General features: G+C 37.0%; 1 protein-coding gene across 26 annotated transcripts in view; it reads left to right on the top strand.

Moving 5' to 3' along the window:
• The window catches only part of TENM3 (teneurin transmembrane protein 3), a 1,330,479-nt gene that overhangs the window by 1,011,572 nt on the left and 298,744 nt on the right, over positions 1-20,163 (top strand). For 23 of the 26 annotated variants that reach the window (XM_032108354.1, XM_032108353.1, XM_032108357.1 and 20 more), the window contains one exon: positions 11,744-12,022. The exons of the other annotated variants lie outside the window; for them this stretch is intronic. In XM_032108354.1, the coding sequence (XP_031964245.1) occupies positions 11,744-12,022 (279 nt within the window). The remainder of the gene's footprint in view (positions 1-11,743; positions 12,023-20,163) is intronic. 26 annotated transcript variants of the gene reach the window in all.

The raw sequence follows: 20,163 nt of genomic DNA, 5'->3' as shown, positions 1-20,163 counted from the left end.
TTGAATTTCCGTTGCTTGAGATTAATTACATAAATAGAAATATGAGCCCAAAAATATATATGTTTGTCATTATAATTCTCAAAACAGCATTTAAAACATATTGTAAAGTATTTGAACATGAAATTATTATGTAACTGGGGACTATCTTGTTACTTTTGAAACCAAACTGACAAGACTAGAAGAGCAAGTAAGCTTTTTTAGGAAATTGGAACTACATCTAGGCAACATGCTTTCAGTTAGCATCCATCTGAGATAAGACCTAGTGCAGTCTCCTCTTTTTCTCAAGCTCCTTCACCTGTTGCAAAACTGGTTTTGTTTTAAAAATTTTAGATGATGATTATTTAGCCACTATTTTTAGAACTTTTAAATTAGTTATTTATTTTCTCTTTGTTTATAAACCTCCCAGGAGAGTAATGTAAGTGGAGGCCATGAGCTTTTTTTTCTTAAAAGTAGTTTTAAGAGAGATACTCAATTTTGTATTACATCTTTGAGAAGATACCTAATCTCATGTTTGACAATGGCTGAAGCTCCATGAAAGACTATTTACTTTAAAGGTGTGATGATATGACAGTCACTTGTTTATGTGTTAGGGAAGAAGATGGCACGTGTTTTCTTATACTTTGAAGTATCCAGCTATATAGAGCAGCTGATTTAAATGTGCTTCTCTAATTGAATTCAGCAACCTAAGTTCTTGAAAATTCGACAAGGACCATTGGCAAGGGGTTGTAACCAGATGATTTTTAAGGTCCCTTCCAACCCAAACCATCCTGTGACTGATTCTATGACTGTATATTGCATTATGCCCAACTCTCTTGCTCAATTCAGGATTAAAGCCAACAGTATGAAGCTGAATTTCTCTGTTGTACAGAGAAATGTTCCTGTGCTTAGAAAATTTATATCACTTCCTGTGTGAAGTGATATTAAGTATACAGGAGACTGCTATGCAAAAATATCTGAAAGTGTGGCATGACTATGGTGTGGAAGGATGGTAGTGTAGATACAAAAATGCTGCTAGCAAGGATTTTCTTGCTATTTTCTAAGTCCGTGAGAGACTTTTCTCTCTCACAGAAGAGGTAGCAGAGTTATGTAAACAATGAAACACCTGCAGCCTTGAGAAGTCTTGTTTATAGTATAGTAGAAAAATATTTTGACAATGGATGTTTTAGGATTTTAGCCAATCACCCCCAAGGGGTGGCTGATCTTTGTCCAATTAGACTATGAAGAAAAAAGTCTATAAAAGAGTTTGTAAAATAATTAAATAAATCAATCTTGCTGCACAATTCCTGTCTGCTGGATCTTCTCTCCTCCTCCCTATGGCTGTGGGACACGGTAATATACCCTAGGGCATATTTTTCTTAATATGGTAGAAATACAGAAAGTAAGCAGTATTTTTAAAATTGCATTTGGAAAAAAAATTGAAGTAATATTTTAATAATATTGGTATAATTTAAAAGAGATAATGAATCAAACCTGGACTCAAAAGAATTGAAAAACTTCGTAGTAGTTTAGTAAAAAAAATGCAGATATGCAAAAACTCTGTTTTATTTACCATCGGATACATCTTAAAGGGAAGAGAGGAATATTAAATACCTCTCAAGTAGTCATTGTTCCATTTCAAAGAATTTTGTAATTGCAGAACAGCGTAGTGGTCCTACAGAGAGATCCATGTATCATGTCAGTGAGATTTTGCACAGGAACAAAGTCTGACCACAAGCCCGGGTGGCAGAATGCAGTGCAAGTTTGTGCGTGTTCATCTTTTCTTACAAAATAGTCACAGCACTGTTTGTAAATTGTGTAAATTGAAAAATAGTAGGACACCTTTTTATATTAGAAGACCCAAGGAGGTAGTGCAGGTTTTGTTAGATTTTTACTTTTTTGAAGTGTGAGTCAAATATAATTTAGACTGAAGGTAAAGATATTTGGTCTTTTTAGATGGCAGTGAGAACAACTTCATTGTGTTTATCAATCAGAACAGTTCACTGTCAGCCAAGTCTCAAGATCAATTTATTTTCATTCTATTCCTTTCAGTTTTGCAGGAGAAATTATTCCTATGCACAATTTTGTACCTTTACTCTTCTGGAATACTTAAGTACCTAAATTAGATTAAATGTCTAACTCCTTGAGGTGCTAGAAGAGAAGTTGGATGTACCAAATAAATAAAGAAAAAGAATCCTTTTCCTTCACAGTATGCTGGATGGCTCATACCAGGGTGCTAAAAAATAATGCCATGTGCAGTATGTTAGTGTGTGAATATATCGCAGCTATTGTTCAGGTGCTATTCCCATGAAAATTAGATTTAGGTGCTAGAAAAATATCACCATTCAGCGAAAAAGGGACCTGAAACAGTGATATATATGCTTTGACAATTTTATTTTATTATATAAGATATTAAACACTGTCAAGGATACATTTTTAAGACCTTAGAGACCAGTACCTTAATTGCAACTACTGTCCTAATGTAATATGACTCCAAAGTCTATTGCTTTAAATACTAGCTGCCCAAAATGAGTTATTTGGATAGCAAAATGTTTAATCTTTTTAGTCACTATAAATGTCAGCTGTAGGATGAAAGGATTTAAGTGGTCATGTTTTTAAACCTAAAGCTTACGTACTTTTACCTGTCCAAAGCAGTGGAAGGATAGATACCTAAGAATGTTTTTGACTTTCCTCTACCTGGGCTTTATTGATGAGCTCTATTTTACCTATTGAGTAGGCAAGTGCTTCTCAATAGAACTGAATCAGCTTGCTTTGCAGGGTTTTTATATGAAGATATGAAATAATTAATTAATGACTTTGTGATCTCCCAATGAGCAAATTAATTACCATTCAGTGACATGGCAAGCGCTGTCTCTCAAAATACAAGGCAGATATTAGAATCAGTGTTTTATGTTTCCTGGCTGTAGTGCAAGATGTGTCCTGATTGTCATCATGACAGATCCTTTTTTGTTATGCTAAAACATGGCCACCTGCAGTGTCCGCCTGATTTCAGTGTAAGCAGCGTACGGTGCCAGTGTGTTCCGGATGATTTTGTGGCCTTGAGCTATGCACATAACCTTCTGCCAGAGGTGTTCTTTTCTTTTTTACCTTGTGTAATACAAGAATAATAATACCTACCTACCTCACAGGCATTTTGGGAAGATTAATTAGTTTATGTTTGCAAAATGCTTTGAAGATGAAAAGTACTGTAAGTGCTAAGTAGTATTATAATCTCTCATTGCTATACTAGTAACTTCTTAAAGCAACAATAAGAAGTTAATTGGTTTTCAGGTTCCAGGTGATAAGGATCTGTTGACTTTTAAAGTTATTCTATTAGCTGCAAAGTGGCACGAAGAAAAACATTTCACTTTTATTTGATTAGGAGTATATTTAGCTCACACTCAGTGATATGCACACGTGCTCTAAGGTATTCATCTAGGTGAAATTGGCCTCTTGTGGGTCGTGGCCTGTAGATGAGCTACAGATCTAGAGACAAAGGGTAATTGTGATTCTCCAGGGAGAAATCAGCCTTGGTTATATTGGCAGTAGACTGCTTGTTCAGGCAGTTCTACACAGCCTCTACAACTCCATAGAGTAGAAACCTTGTCTTCAACAAGTCCAGTTGCAAGACAGGAGAGTTAAGTTCTTGATCATAATGATTAAGCATTTATAAGATGACCAAGAGGCCTTCACAAGGATTTTCAACCTTATGGAAAGGAAGATACTTTAGAGGGTCTGTAACTGCTCTTATATCTTTCCGTAGCTCATATACTGAGATCTATGTGCTGCTTCTGTCTGTAATAAAAACTAAACAGTGGACTGGGGAGATGAATGGATCCCATGGATGGCTATGAAAGATGACTTCAGTATGTTAACATCTACGGAGAGGATAAAGCTAGAAAAGTGTGCAGTGAGAGATGGGGTGAGGGGAGGAATGAAAGAGGCTGAAGAGTCCTGTCTGTCTTGTCTGTTGATTTAGTGCTTAGGGCTGAGAGCCAGGGCTGGAGGCCAAGCTGTGAGTGATTGCTTATTCCATCACTGGCAAATAAATGCATAAAGTGAAGCAGAGATGTAAAATGGGAGTAATTTCTCAGAAAGTTCCTTGATGCTTTCTGAAATTAGTTTGCAAAGGGTGAACTTATGGGCTTGAGAGCCAGTACTCGGTGTTACTGAGCTTATTAAAGCCGAAAGAGGAAATGGTACAGCCAAGGGAACACATTTGCTTCAGGCTTTGTTTTTCTGCCTTTTATTTTTTGTAGTGCCATAAATACTTGTGAGTGGTAAATCTTTTCGTGTCTTCCTCATAATGGACGTTTTGCTAGAACTTCTAAATTAAAGCATTGCTACACTACATTTATTATGGGGTTTTATTATTATGGGGTTTACAGAGTGGATCCCCCTTTTGGGGGATCATGATGGGCAGTGTGAGTGATAGAGGGAATAAGAGGTTTTCATTTCTGCAGAATTTTTTGGGTCCATATTCTGTGTTGATGCTTGCGTGTAGCTACAGCGATGGTCTGAGCACCTCATTCTGTCCATGCATTGAAGAGTCAATTCCCATACACATGGAATACTTCCGTACGAAGTTCCACAACCTGAAATGTATAAACAGCTTGGAATAGGCGCGTTGGGTTTTTATTTTGTACCAGTTCATAGCCTGTAGAACTAATCAACTTTTCTACTATGCTGAGAGACCTATCCCTCTGGGTCCATCTGCTCACTTTCCCTCATGGGAAGGCATAAATAATAATAGAGTTTTCTCACCTCCTTGTATGGAGGAATAGCCGTAAACCTGAGCTCCAATTTGCGTACATGTCTTCATTCTGCCTCCTTCCTCTTCACCTTCCTTCCCCATTTCAAGCTGTATGTCATGTCTTTAGCACTGTACTGACTTTAATGTGGCAGTTCAGATCTGTCTTCGTAGGCTTTTTGCAGACTGGATATCAATCATCTCAACATTGCTTACCCTTGGGTCATATTTTCTTCACATCTATCAAATTTAGGCTTTTTGTAATTCTTATTTTGTAATAAATGGGTGCTCGAATGTTGATGTTTTGGTCCCAGGATCCAATGATTAAGATAGAGGCCTAAAATGTCTATACTGTCGTTCTGCTCATGATCAAGACATTGTGTTCTTTGCTATTCACAGAGATGTATGTCTTTTCTAAATCCACAAATCCTTTTTTTTACCTGTCTTAAAGCCCATGATTGGGACAGCTGTGCTGGTTTCTCTTAATTTAGTTTATATTTTATATAATCATAGTCATAAAATGATATTAATATAAAATCCCCAAAATTGGAACCATAATGTTTAAATTATTAATTCATTTACTGGAGCACATTTGCTTCACAGCTTTGAATTGTGCAATTGTGAAATTATCTTCAGCTGGCTTTAATCTTTCTCTGTGGTAACTTCAGAAGGGCTTGATAAACAGCCCTTTATCCTTATAATGGTTTAAGAAGTGCTGCTTATATTTTAGTATCAGGATTAGGACTGTAGATCCCCTGCCATCTCAAGCCGAACAGGGAATAAAATTATGAGTTTCTCATAAAGTACAGGAGAGACTGCATGTTTGAACCATAATGTGGAAGACCAGTGACAAGAAGATGACTGTTTCATTCACATAAATTCTTCCCTATATCTGAAAACAAAAACTTTCCTAAGCTATCTTTTCCATCAGTCTCCTTGTGATTCTATAGTAATAAAAATGCATATCAAGTTTGAAAGACTTTATTTCTCACAAATATGCAAATATATATGTGTGATTCTTTTACTTTTTGTTCCAAAGAATTAACTTGGGTTTTGAGTCTTGCATAAAGATCTTCTATCAAGAGCAGCACAATAAGTAGAGCTCAGAGAACTCGCAGTATTTGGCACTAACCTTTGTCAGAAGTCATGAAGCCCATGACTTACGTCCCCACATGCTTTTAAAAGTCCATAAGGAATGTGAGAACTGTTTGATTAATGTTTGCTGAGAATAACGAGCATTTGAAAATTATATGCACACTTGATGAAATTTAATATATTTCGATGCTCTTTGTTATTATGTAGTTTACTGGATATATTAGAGAAGCAACTGTCTTTCATATGAACCTTACAACTGCTCTCTAAATCAGATAATGACAAGAAAAGGAGGTTAAGATAGAAAAGTGAATAGAGCGGAAAGGTCAAGAAAAAGAGATTAAAAGGTGACAAGGAAGATGGTTGTGATGAGTGAAAAGAAAAACACAGGAATTAAAAACAGGAGGAAAATGTGATACAGTGGATTAGGATGGTTTAAATTTCACATAATTTTCACGAAAGCAAAAGAGAAAATCAGGCTGAAGTAATAACAACAAAACACTACACCAAATCAGAAAGAAAATGTTAACATAGGCAAAGCTCATTACTTGTCAGTTTTCACTGTAATTTCTCGCATCCTAGCGAACAGAAATCTGCACGTACAGCTTTGAAAATTCCATTTTACTAAATATATTGTGAAGTTTGTGTGACAGAATGGATGTATCACATCTATTAGTCATTCTCTCTTTTGTGTAATTGCATTCTATCCACCTAGCATTCTGATTTCTGGAGACAGTGTTTGTACACTTCTTGTCAGAGTTTTCTAGAGCATCCAAGGTATCTGTTTTGCTATTGTTAAAAAAATCTTTACCCTTTCATTTTCAGCAAATTTATTGTACATTTATTTCCATGTTCTTCCTCTCAAGATCTTTCTTTACAAAGGACCTGATTGTAAGTTTGAGCTCCGCATAAAAAGCTTCCATAGGAAAAATGTATCCTCTATATAGCGTCTAAGTATGAAATAAAAAGGAAGTAAGTACTTGCTATCAGAGTAGCAGAAAACAGTATGGTCCTTGCAGGAACACTTTGATACCAGTGCTGCTTATACAAAAGCCAATATAATAAATGTTCTGTTATTGAGGACGTATCTGTATACAGTAATCTGCAGACAGAAAATAAAAACTAGGGTAAGAGCTTTTTCCTCATTTGCTTTCTAAATAAATGAAACTACTTTTAATTAAAAAAAAAAAACCATAGGATTAAGTAGCAAGTCAAGGAAATGTAAGGGAGAAGATTGGTTCTCCTAAGGACTGTGTTCATTGTTTTGCATCTGTACATCTTTAGTTGTTTCACAGTTTCTCTAAGTTTGGTATAAGTATTTTTGTCATGCGTTATCACATAGTGATTATAGGGAAAATGTGCTTGCTCTTTGAACTCCACAAATGTGTTCTAGGCAGCTAGAAGAAGGTAAAATACAAACGAGGAATAGGTTAGAAAGGGGACTGACAAGTAATGAAGGATGCAGAGACACCAGATATGGCATGAAACATTATCAAGAGCCAAACTGAACAGAATTTTTAGTATGAACTTGGATATGTTTAGGACCTCTGTCTTTTTGGTACCGTGTCCGTCCTGTTAGGACAAAACCAAAGTCAGCAAAGGCAGTCACACTATAATTCATCTGGTTTAAAAGCTAGGGGAGCTGGGTGTATTTTTATGCTAACTAGGCAGGTGCTTTGGAGGCCTTTCAGATTTTTTTTTTTCTATAGTCTATTGTTGCTGAAACCTGACTTGTCAATTTATCAGTGGTTAATGAATAGTAAGGACAGTGCTGATGACTGGAGATGCTGACAAATTTTCTTTTTGGAAACTTTTGTTCGTTCCTTCTGTTTGATTCTTTCACCTTTTCATGGTTTTTAAGATAATATCTTTGTGTTTATATTTAGTATAGATCCAACTTAAAGCAGACACTGACAACTGAAGAACCATGGGACCTTTTCTTTTGTTTAGTAGTCCTCTTCAGAAACCCATTTCCACAGATAACAGTTCCAACTTGAAGCTTAACTTATTATGGAGGTCATTGAAGGACTTCCCCAAATTAGGCCAGGGAAACAAACATAGCACAAGTGCAGTAAGTCTCCATTTAATTCCAGTTTTTAACTTACAGCTTTATAAATAACTACACCAATTTCTGTGTATATCAAACTTTCTTATAGCAGTATTTGATTAAATTTAAAAAAAAGCACATTTCTAGACAATGCAACCTGCATGATTCTGGCACATTATCTTTTAAGAATAATAATTCTGCTATAGACATATATGTATTGAAAGTATGTTGGTGTCCATTTTTGTATAACTGATGTAGTTAAGGAGCTGCACCAATCCTGCAGGGATTATTGCTTACAGAGAAAGTTGCAACATAACACGTAGGCATGTATGGTCACTGTTGGCAAATGCTGTGTTTTTAGCAGTGATTGCTGCATGAGCTTTTGAAAGTTATTTTAGAGTTATTAATTAATTAGTTTTGCTCTTGTCTCCACAAACAGAGGGTGTTAGCAGTCCTTACAATACCTATAAATTGATATTCCTAGCCAGCAGAAATACAGCATGTAATAGTTGAGAGGTAGTAAACGGCATTATTGACAGTTTTTAAAACTTCACTTCATGACATATCATCCCAAATAGTCCAAAACCCCCAAAGATATTTCCAGAACAAGTGTCCTTGAAATGTTGTGTCTCATTTTTTTCTACTTTTCACTTCATACGTTTTTGAAAGGAAAGAAAAAAAAACCACGAAGCATTATGCTGCCTATCTGTTTATTCTGTATCTCCATTTTCTTCTCAGGAATTGTTTCATTACAGTGGCCAAGCTGCTTTTAAGTCTTCATGAACTCTTGAGACACTTAGTGGCAGTGGGAGAAATTCCAAATGGTAAAGTGCAAGAAACCAATGAGTAAATCACTCACATGCAAGTCATTCTGGAAAGATAAATTAGAAACTCTGTGAATACAAGAAGAACATCCTCAGTTCATGCTCTTTTTTCTCACTGATCTCCTACAACCTCCTTTTCAGCTTTTAATTTGATTTCATAGTGTTGTTCACTATCAGGTAAAAGCTCCCATCTAGTCTGCTACCCTCTAGGTCTGCATCCCAGCTGTATTCAGCTTCCCCTGGATCCTGGAAGATTTCCTGTTTTTATCGTTCAGAAACCTTAAGATGATGTAACATTTTTCTATCACATATGTATGATTTCCTTTGGGATTTGAATTTTTAAATTTCTACACAAATAAACATTTTATTTTTCCATGTCAACATTTCAGTTTGGGTTTTGTGGGTTGTTTGGGGTTTGTTTTGTTTTGTTTTTTCATTTGTGTAGGCAACTTACATGGACTACAATCCTCTTAGTCAAGCTCTTAGGAAGGCTTTAGGTCAGAAGATTATGTAGCCTGATGATTCTAAAGCTGTTACAACATTTCTGGGCTATGATGTAAAACTTCTCAGTACAGTGAAAAGCTCTAATACATTGAATGGAGTAAGGGAGCAATATTCAAACCTGCCCCCCATTCCTGTTTTGGTTGCACAATGCCATTTTGTGGGGTTTTTACCATTCACAAGAGGGGGGAAAAAGAAGATGATATTTTACATGAAGGTAGGCTGTTGTAAACTTCAACTAAAAAAATCAATTTACTGATGGTAGGTGGTATGTTATGCCTGAGACCAAGTCCCCTGGGAAGCTCATGGAAGATGTTCTGGAATGCCTCAGGTAGTTTCTCTCAAGTGCTTATGACGAAGAAAGAAGTGTGTATGTAACAGTCTTTTCAAATTGCCGTGCCTGCACAGATGGGTCTGAGTGCAAAGGGTGTTTTTGCAGTGGGGGGAGCACAGGGTTGTGTGGAGCAGGGTAGCTGGAGGAGCTGCAGGGTGTGATGCTCTCCCACTGCTGAGCTGGTCTGATTGTGGCTCAGGAGGCAGCAGCTGTGTGTCTGCATCCTTCCTCACCTTCACATCTCAGCAGCATGAGGTTGTGGGGACCATAGGTATAACACCTTGTAGCATTGAAGTCAACAGCAGTTTTGTTACTGACTCAAATAACCTTGTATTTGGTCATAATACCTCTTTCCTTTCCATTTTGCTTCTCAAAACTCTCTTTTTAGAATAAATAAGATGCTGCATGTGCAACTGTGTATACACCTTAACTACTCCATGTGTGTGTAGAGACACCTGTACACGTACACATGTGCACAGAGGCTTCGTCTGTGTTTGTATCTGGCTTTAGGCAACTGTTTGAAAATGTAGATTCACATACTAATGTACCAAAGGCATAAACCAGTGTTCTAAACTGTCACCCTTAGCATATATCTACAAAAATGTAAAATAATTAAGTATTGTAGACACTTTACCGCTTTCAGCTCTGACCCTATTACCACTGGGCGGTTTGTTTGGCCTGTTTCCTTCGCTGATTACTTTCAGCTCTCATAAAACCTGGATATTCATGTGGCATGACAGCTTTAAAACATGACAAGATACTATCAGTGTGTGCATGGTAATCCCCTTTCTTATACCCTTGACACTGTTCAGACATAGGCATAGATATGCTTACTCCTTTGTATTTACCTCCCCAGCTATATTTTCATTCAAATGTCTATTCACAGCCGCATAATAAGTAGTTTGATTTGTACCTAATTGTAGTAACTGATTTTCATTATTTATGAAAGTCATTGTCAGAATTCATTTATGGTTCTGACTGTGAAGAAACTTGTAGGAACAGCTTCAGGTGACTGCAGCAATAAAATAATTAACCAGCTACTTTAAAAAAGTTGATGACCAGTGCATTAACTCTTAATATTTCAGGAATTATTTGCACTTCTGTGTTCATACTTCTGCAATTCTATTACTTTTTTGTGCATAGAATTCTGTTCTTGACATATTATAAGCTTTAATTATCTTGCTAGTGTGTTTTTATGTTAAATGACTAATTATGGAGAAATTAGGATGCCTGTCAGATTCAAAAATTGAGTGTGTGTCCTAATTTGTTCTCAGAGCTATGAAATAATTGTGGGCTAGGGTGGAAAAGTATTATGGATATAGGTATGCAAAGGAGCTTGCCAAGTGTCTATATATCATAAAATGCCTTAAATCTACAGACATAAAAGTAGGATGAAGACACAGCCATTAAAAAGGCAGTCATTTTTGAGTATCGCATAATTTAGACACTGTAAGTTATTGAAGTGTCACGAGTTTATTGCACCTAATTTATTAATACAGTCATTTGGGATTCACTTATGTCTCTTGCTCTGCCCCAAAACAGGCTAAAAGTCTGTTAAAATGCACAGACTCTGCTTCAGCAGTGGAAGTGTAAAATGCTCCTCAAAATGCAGTGACATGAAAAATAACAATTTTACTGTAGTACTTGCAGGTAACAGGTGGCCATGTTTCTGATTCTTTGTATTTATGTATTAAAATAAGGCAGAGAAAGGAAATAAAAACCAGGTGAGCTTTGTTCCTGTTTAGCTTTCCCATTGCCACATTAGGTGACATTTTTATGGGGAAAAATAGCCTCTTGCTTTGACCTCTAATGAGGACAAACAAAAAACCCTCCCCAAAACCAACCAACCAACCAAAAATCCTGACAAATATATTGTGTTTTTATGCTTTGAAAAATATATTTTTTTTTTAAATGAAAAGTTTAAAATTTATTTTTAATCCTTTCATGTACTGAATTGGCTTTTCTTTGTTAGCAGGTTCTGTTTTGTTTATTTGCTACCCAGGTTCTCTTTTGATGTATTAAAACAGTTGACAAAATAGTGCTGAGGAGAGCTGGAGACAAAAGAATCCACTTGATTGTAATACAGGTGGAATTTTGACAAAACACCTTATGTGGTATCTGAGACAATTATACACATGAAGAGTTTTTACTTTTAACTTCTTTAAAATAAAATAATTAAAAATTTCTCACCTTTTGTTATCTTTTTTTCCCCTAATCAGGACAGAATTTTACCCTAAGGCAGTTAGGAGTTTGTGAACCAGCAGCTCGTCGAGGACTGGCATTTTGTGCGGAAATGGGGCTCCCCCACAGAGGTTACTCTATCAGTGCAGGGTCAGATGCTGATACTGAAAATGAAGGAGTGATGTCTCCAGAGCATGCCATGAGACTTTGGGGCAGGGGGGTCAAATCAGGGCGCAGTTCCTGTCTGTCGAGCCGTTCCAACTCAGCCCTCACTCTGACTGATACCGAACATGAAAACAAGTCCGACAGTGAAAATGGTAAGTTCTTATGCATATGCCCATATATAAATTAATGTTTATTTGCTGTTTTGGCTGACACTCAGTAATTTTAAATCATTAAAGGAAAGGCCTTGAATTATTTACCTTCTTTCTTTTTCTTTTTCCCTCTCCCCAGAAAAGTCAATATTCAGTATCAGTCCTAACTAATGCAGCCTTTGGATGTGGTGCTTTGGTTGTAATTTTGGAACAGTTTAATCGCAAAAAAAAAATTAGTTCTGTATTATCGCTAGCCATATCACCTGTTACCCTCTGGGGAACAGCTAGGTAGTGATAAAGTTGTTCCCCAGACTAGCTAGAATTCAGAAGTTTCATTGTAAACTGTTCTTCAACACATCTTAGAGAAGTTGCAGAGTCTTAGAATGGATGAATGAACTCAAAGAATAGCTTATTAAGAGGGCTCATGTGATTGAAAAAGAAATTTGATTGTGCTTTAAACTTCTTAGCTGATGAGAGCAATTGGAATTGTGGTGAAGAGGGACATGTGGCCTTTGATGTGCCTGGGGGACTGGATTACTGTGCAATTAAAATCTGCAACAAAAATCTTAACAGCAGCTTTGTAGGATGTGGGGTATGACCATTGTATATTAAGTCTTAGAGTTTAAATGAAAATAGGTTAATACAATTGAATGATTAATTTTTAAAGCTTTTCAAAATTTTTTACCTCCTCTTGAGGTTATGAACAGAATCTAATGTGGTGTTAAATGCTAACTGTACCAGTCTTAACTTTTTATTTGCAGAAGATTTTCAGCTTTGCTAGAATTAATACAATTGTTCTATTAACTTCATGACTTTCTATGTGAAAAATTCAAAAGAGGAATAAAGAAAAATGAGTAACAATGAAAATTAGTGATGGCTATTGCCTGCATGTCTACATGTCATTTTATTAATTTATTAAACCTGTCCGCTCGGCTGTACAAAAATTAGAGCAATTTTATTGCTGTCCTCCGGCAATGACTGTAACACGTGGTGGGAAGCAGCTATGTAGGTATGTATGCATGGTAATCCTTAAAAAATGAGTGCACTTTTATTTTAAACTACAAGCAATAAAGCTTAGTCCTTCCTATTTATTATTTTAACTTCAGTTTGAGAAAACAAACCCAAAGCTATAATTTATTGTTATTTGTACTTGTTTTTCTTCTGGTGGCTGTTTCTACCAGAAGATGCCTGTGCAAAACCACTGTCTCAAATGGGACCGTCCCTTTGTGTTGGACTTAATGCTACATGGTACCTGAGCAGATAGCTCTCAGTGCTTACAGGTGTCTTGTGTCATGCTTGGAAAATTTGTTTTGAGTCAGAGGCACATTCTGAAAGAAGACAGAAGTACTTGCCTACCACCTTTTGGCAGTGGACTTTCTGTGAGATAATGCTTGATATTTCAGCTGCAGAGCAGTCTAGAATAAGTTGTTGAGCAGTCCCGTGATTTTGCAAGGTCTATGGTGAAACAAATTCTCTTGACCCTTTTGTAAAACCTTTGGTTATTGATCTTGAAAATACATATTTATATATACATACATGCACACACACGCACACAATCTGTAGAAAGTCATATCTTTACATTACTGAAGAGGTGACTGCTTCAGAGGTACCATAGGTTTGGTGTACTTTTCAATGGGTTTTACATTTACAATTTTTTTAAAAAGAAATTATCTGATTAAAATATGCCAAAACTTCCTCCAGTCATCTGAAAGTTAGAATGTTTTGTTTTTATGTGTGTGAGAAGACTGAATATGTTAAAAAATACATTATTCTGCAGTGGTTAAAATTATGCAAGGAATGTCTGGTGTTTGATACAACTTCAACGAAGAGTTTAGCCATTAAAAAGGATTACAGTTGATTTATTTGTTAATAGGGAGGCCAGCAGTCCAGCTTAAGAATGTACTGGGACTGCTGTGAAGCTAATGAAATTTTGATGGCTTGAGAGTTCCCTAGGGTTATGAAACATCTATAACTTGGACCATGTCATGGGTCGCCATTTCAGTGGAGATGTTAAAATGGTGAAAAGCTTAATCTTCTTTGGTATTTTTTCTCTGAATTTTTGTTTCCACTGAACGTGGAAGACTTGGCTGAGAAATTATTTTATACATATTGTTGGAACTCAGAAGATTTAATGCTCATAGTAGAATAGAAAATATAATTTAAAGCCAGGGAAACCGTATTGCCCTGGCAGGCGCAGGTGCTCTAATCAAAGGACTAAACTGCAGGTGAAAGTTTTGTTAATTTATGGCCTAAAGTTAGCAGCTGTGCCAGTCTGCTGTTAAAATCTGACAAATCTGTTAAGGCTTTGAAACCAAAGTGAGAGTTACAGCAAGTCCGCTGTATTGCATCCCCCTCTGCTGTGTGTGAAAGATTCCTGACTGAATTTTGATGGCATTGCTTTACAGGTAAATGCATTTCAATGCAGTGTGTTTACCTTTAAGGTAAAAAAGCTGCAACTGGTTATGATGAGCAAAACTCAACACCAACAGATCGTACTTTCCTCACCTAAAGGCCTCAGTGTTTCAGTGATCCCAGCATTCACCCAGTAAAACTACTCACTGTTTAATAGTCCTTTGCCATAATCTTGGACTTGTCAAGATGATGAGAACTTTGACTTATCCTACAGGTTTATGATCTCAGGATTAACAATTTGGTGAATGTACTTGGGGTTTTCTTTCTTGCTGATTAGACAGGAAGAGAAGCTCAGCATCAAAATAGCATTTCCTTTCCTTCCTTGTAATTGTTAGGTATTTGCTCTTCTGAAATAGTTGTGGATTGCATATCCCTCAGGAAGGCAAAACTTGCAATTCTGCTGCATAATTACAATAAGCAAGAAGAAATACTTTGTTGAAAATTCTTATCTTTTATTTGTCAAGGTCTTAATAGTACGTTTCTAAGATCCTAAAAAAGTGACTTAAATTTTTAAATAATCTTGGAAGATGTAGAAGTTTCTTTAAACAAATAACATTGCAAATTATCAAGTTGCAAAATTTAAAAAATGAGAACATACTGTGCCAGCAGATAATTTTTTTTTAAAGCAACAGAACATATGTCAAACATAGGGTTAATAGATGTATTCTCACATCAAAGGTTATTTTAGGATATTGCTCAGTAAATAATTCTGAAGAGAAATTATTTTCTTTGATTTCATTCAAGTTCCATGTATGACTCTTGGCATCATATTCTGAGAGATCTGTCATGTCAGCCTCCCTGAAGGAGGACCTGCATCTGTTATTCTGGGCAACCAACCAGTGTCACATACAGTATAATGTTATCAGTTGGAGCACACTGAGCATGCACATGCTTTTTCAGGCTTTCTTCTCCATTCTCATTGCAAGTTATTTCATAAATGCTGCATCAAGAAATTTATGTTGGTAATTGTTCTAGGAGCTGTTGCTTTGAAATACAAGCAGCGGGTCTCTTATACGCTTGCCAGTAACTTTATGTTGCTAAGCTTTTCTAAGATTACTAAAGCTTGTCTTTTAAACTGGATAAATATTCCAGCAGAGTATGATCTACAAGTTGTAGTTAGACTTCAAATGGCCCATTTGCTTAAAAGGTCAATATATTTTTAAGGTATTTTAGAATACACTTATATATTTAAATTATTTTTTAAACCCATGAAACTGCAATCCCTGACTTAATGAGACATCAGAAGGTTAATAAGCAAAACATGAAAGGTAATTGAGCAAGTTATTCCAGAAGTGCAGCACCTTATTATTTATTTATTTGTCCATGTAAAATTATATAGCTGGTTTTGTGTGCGTTTTTTGTGTGCTGGCCTGAAAGGCTCTGGCAATGATTCTGATTGAAAAGTCACTCATTTAAGACTTGAGTCAAGTTCATGTCACCTTCTACCTGGGCACACAGAAAGTAGTTCTATTGGCACTAGAATGTGGGGATTTCTTTTTTTGTTTAGTGAAAGTTTTGCACTGATGGGTTTTTGTTAGAAAGCCAGAGATCAGGATGTAGCAAAATAAAAAGAATAAAGGGAGAGAGAGAGTCAAGTTCATGGCCTCAGGCAGTCATTCTGAATCGGTTAGATAAATGGTTTGAAACTCGGACCAATTTTTCATGGATACAGAAAAGTAGGTATTGCTGGTAGAGTGTTTATTGCTGAGGGTTTGCTGTAAGGAGAAAATATCACTTTATCAGCTGTGTGGCTACCTACTTGCTTCCTCTCCAACTTCAGACAGTTTCTGAAGATGGCATTCTTGTGAACCTAATACTCTCTTGTCCTTCCAGAATGATGAATTTACTGGCATTCAGATCTCTGAAACCCAAGAAATACGTTGGTAAGATACTTGTCAAGACATTTTAATCTGTTGTGTCTAACCCAGTTCATCTATAACATAATTGAACTCTGCATTAATAAATAATGCACATAATTCAGGAAGTAGTGTTACATGTTTTCACCTATTTAACATCTTTCTTTATGCTAAGGCACAAAACTTGATTTAAATGAACCCTATTGAATAGTAGCTAGCCAACTATTCCACCTGCTAGCCAAATGCTGAGCCTGCTGATCAAAACCAGCCACATAGCTGGTGAATTAATCCTCATCTTACTGCTATACCACCAATTACAATTTCCTCACTCTTTCCCACAGATTTCCATCTAGCAATTGTCTTCTTCTCATTAAGTATGCCAAAATGTCCTAAATCTTGCTTTGCTGCCAAAAAAATTCATGACCAGGAAATCAATCTGTTTTATTTTTGACAGAAGTCAGCTCTGAAATAATATTTAATATTTAACAAGCATAAAATTTTTCTTTGGTTACGGAGACATGGAACAGAAATCCATAAACAAAAGTAATTATCTGGTGTTCTGAAATATTATCAGTTTTCTATAGTTACACCAGTTTTCAGATTCCATTGTGATAGTAGTCCTGTGGATATATTTCAATTAATAATCTAATTGTTAATGCAACTGAAAATCATGTTCATAATTCCTTTGGCTAGTGGTAGCCAAAGAGGCAACAGTTGGGATGACCTTTTTGCAGTAACTTTGTGGGATCTACTGGGTTTCATGGATTTGAGTGTCACTGAACTTGCTGTTGAAGAAGGGCATGAGATTCCAAAGGACCATCTTAATTACGCCTTCATGATGGGAATTTGGTATAGACCATCAGGCCAGAGGATGAGGCTCTTTGTTAACACTTGGACAAATTTTCTGATGTGCAGGAACTATAGGTTTAGCAACAGCTGACAGCAATAAAATTAGAATTGTTTTTTCCTTGCAGATCCCAATCAAAGCAGAAAATTTCAGAGAATTCATTCTTGGCTCTTAAGCTTATAAATCTTTCTAATGTTAAGGAATGGTGAAAGAGGTGTTTAAAGACCAACTGTCGTATTTCAGGGTTTCTCAAAATATCTGAATTTTAAGGAAAAAAACCAAAACATGCAGAAAAAGGAAGGAAGGTCAAATTTCTGAGGAGGAGCTTACAAAGATGCTTCAGGAGGACCCTGGGGAGGCGCAGGTATACGAATAAAATTGAGACACAATCAGTAAAAAAGTAGAGTTGTACGGAAACATGAATACTATTAAAAAGGAGAAGACGGAGTTGATTTATTACTTAGCAGTGAAAGAAGACTATATTGCTGATATGTTTTCTTCTTGTTGGTTTTCAGCATTTGCTACCTGAGTAACTGATCACAGAGTTAATATTTATACTTTTAAATAAAGAATTAGAGGTTGCTTAGATAAATAAATTTTGTCCTGCATGTATAGAGTGTCTACAGCCCCTGGGCTTTTTATGATTCATGAGTGAGAAATCATTGATGATGGATATGGTTTTGGAAGGTAAAAACAAACAGGACAACTTCAGAAGGGAAAAAGAGAAAGGAGGAGGAACCTTTCTAATAAGTTATGCAGGAAACACCCTAGGAAAAAAACTGTTTATGCTTTATAACAAGTGAGACATTCTACATCATCTTGTGCAACTGTTCTGGTGCTTAGCCAACTTCATTGTGAATTTTTTCCCCTAAACAGAGTTTCCCTTGCTGGAGTTGGGACCATTGCATTGGGTAGTGGAAGACCAAAGTTAGATTTCCACCTTTTGCCTTTCTGGCTCACTGAGCTTCTCCTCAATTTGTATGCTTCAGCACTCCAATCATCGTGGGCAGTCTTCACTGAATTCATTCCAATTTGTCAGTGTTGTACTGGCAAGATGCAAACAGAATATTGTCATCGAGATGTGGCCTTCAAATGCTGAATAAAAGGGACTAATCACTTCCCAGGGTATGCTGGCTCCATTCTTCTGAATGCAGCCCAGTATGTGGTTTGGCTTATTGTTGAAAGGGCTCACTGCTGAACTTGTCCACATTGGCTTCCCAGGTCCTTTACTACAAAGCTGCTTTCCAGTGGGCTCCCAGCTAGTACTGTTAGATGTGGTTACTCTGCCTTTGGAATTCATGAGGCTTTTTCGGCCAATTCTTAGAGCCTGTTGAGATCGCTTCAAAAGGCAGTCCTGCCCTGCAGTGTGCTGATCAGTCTTTCCAGCTTGGTGTCATCCACAAACTTGCTAAGGGCACATTCCATCTTATTCATTCTCAAGATGTTAAATGTAGTACAGACATAAAACAACATCATCCCAACATTAGCTCCTGACGAATGCCATTACTGTTGAGCAACAGTTGCTCTTTGCACTAAAAAACACTAATCTTACAGCCCCTTCATACAACCAGTTTTCTACAAAATGTTCCTTGCATTTTGTAGAAAATGCAGCTCACCCATTCAATCCATGTCTCTCCAGCTTGGCTAGCAGGATACTATGGGAAACTGCATTGGAAACCTTGCTGAAGTCACGGAAAGCAGTATCTGCTGCTTTCCCTTTGTCTGCTGTGACAATTAGCAGTCAGGTTGTTTAGTTATGATTTGCCTTTGGTAAATACATGTTAGCTGTTCTCATTCACTTTCTTTTCCTGGAGACCTATCCCAGCATATGAAGGATACTTCCAGCAATATTTGTTCCATCATCTTCCCTGGGAGCCTGGGATGAGGCTGACTGCCTCTGCTTCCTCTTATATTCCTTGCCCATCTTGAAGATGACATGACCTTTATATTCTAGTCATCAGGAGCTTCCCCCCATTACCATTACATTCCAAGGAGTCAGACAGTGGCCTTCCAAAGACTTTGGATGGCTCTGCCAGCACCAGTGGATGCTGCAAGTCTGGACCCCTGAACTTGTGTATGTCCAGCTTGCAAAACGATGCTCAGCAGCCCATGTCTCCTCTGCAGTGCAAGGGCTTTGCAACCAGCACTGAGCCGTGGCTTCCCCATCCCTGATCCTGCATGTCTGGGAAACATTTCTGTTTCCTCCTGGGTAGGCGTCACCTCAAGGTCACACTGGTTATTGGGCAGTGGTGTTTGCTGTAGTATGTGGGGGTTTCTTCCACGAATGTATAATGTGTCTTTGTATACATATATACTGCTACTGAAATAATCCTGCTGCTGCATTCAGTGCAGTGCTAAGACAGGAGTGGTGTGTCTCCATGACTGCTTTGGGACTACACTCTGAGACAAATGCCAGCCAGTTGGAGGCCTAGAGAAAGGTTAACAATTGAATTGCATGACACTAGAAGAGACTGGGAGAGCTCAGCCTGCTGCACCCAGTGTGTTCTCTCTAGATACTGCTGCTGTTACAAAGGCCACAAATGGCAAATAGGACCAGAGGCAAGCAGTGCGAATAGCAAAAAGTACACGTTAGCTCAGCCAATGGCATTCCAAGAGTAACTCAGTGAAAGATTCCTGGGGACCGTGCGGATATTTAATCATCTGACGTATTTTCCAAAACAAGTTTTAAGTGCTGGTGTAGTTGCTGTCGGTCCTTGAGGAACAGGGTGCACAACAGAAATTCTTCGCTTCCTTTCTGGTTTTATTTTTTGTGAGTCAAGTGTCTTATTCAACCCAAAAATTAGTCAGCAAGGAAGCATGTTGAGAAAATTAAGGCTATAAAAATGTTGCTCTGCAATTTAATATTGAATTTTTATATTGGTTTTCTCTTCTAATTGGAAATGGTTAACTTTTCATAGACTTTTTTCTCCTCATTTTAGGTTTGGTATAAAAATATTGCTCTTCAGTTGCCCTAAGCAATAGGGGTTCTTCTGGATGTACTTGTGCAAGGATTTAAATGTGAGGTTGCT

The sequence above is a fragment of the Corvus moneduloides genome, chromosome 5 (assembly GCF_009650955.1).
Source record: "Corvus moneduloides isolate bCorMon1 chromosome 5, bCorMon1.pri, whole genome shotgun sequence".
Classification (NCBI taxonomy): domain Eukaryota; kingdom Metazoa; phylum Chordata; class Aves; order Passeriformes; family Corvidae; genus Corvus; species Corvus moneduloides.
The sequence above is the reverse complement of the archived record's forward strand: the minus strand, read 5'-3'. Positions and strand labels throughout refer to the sequence as shown.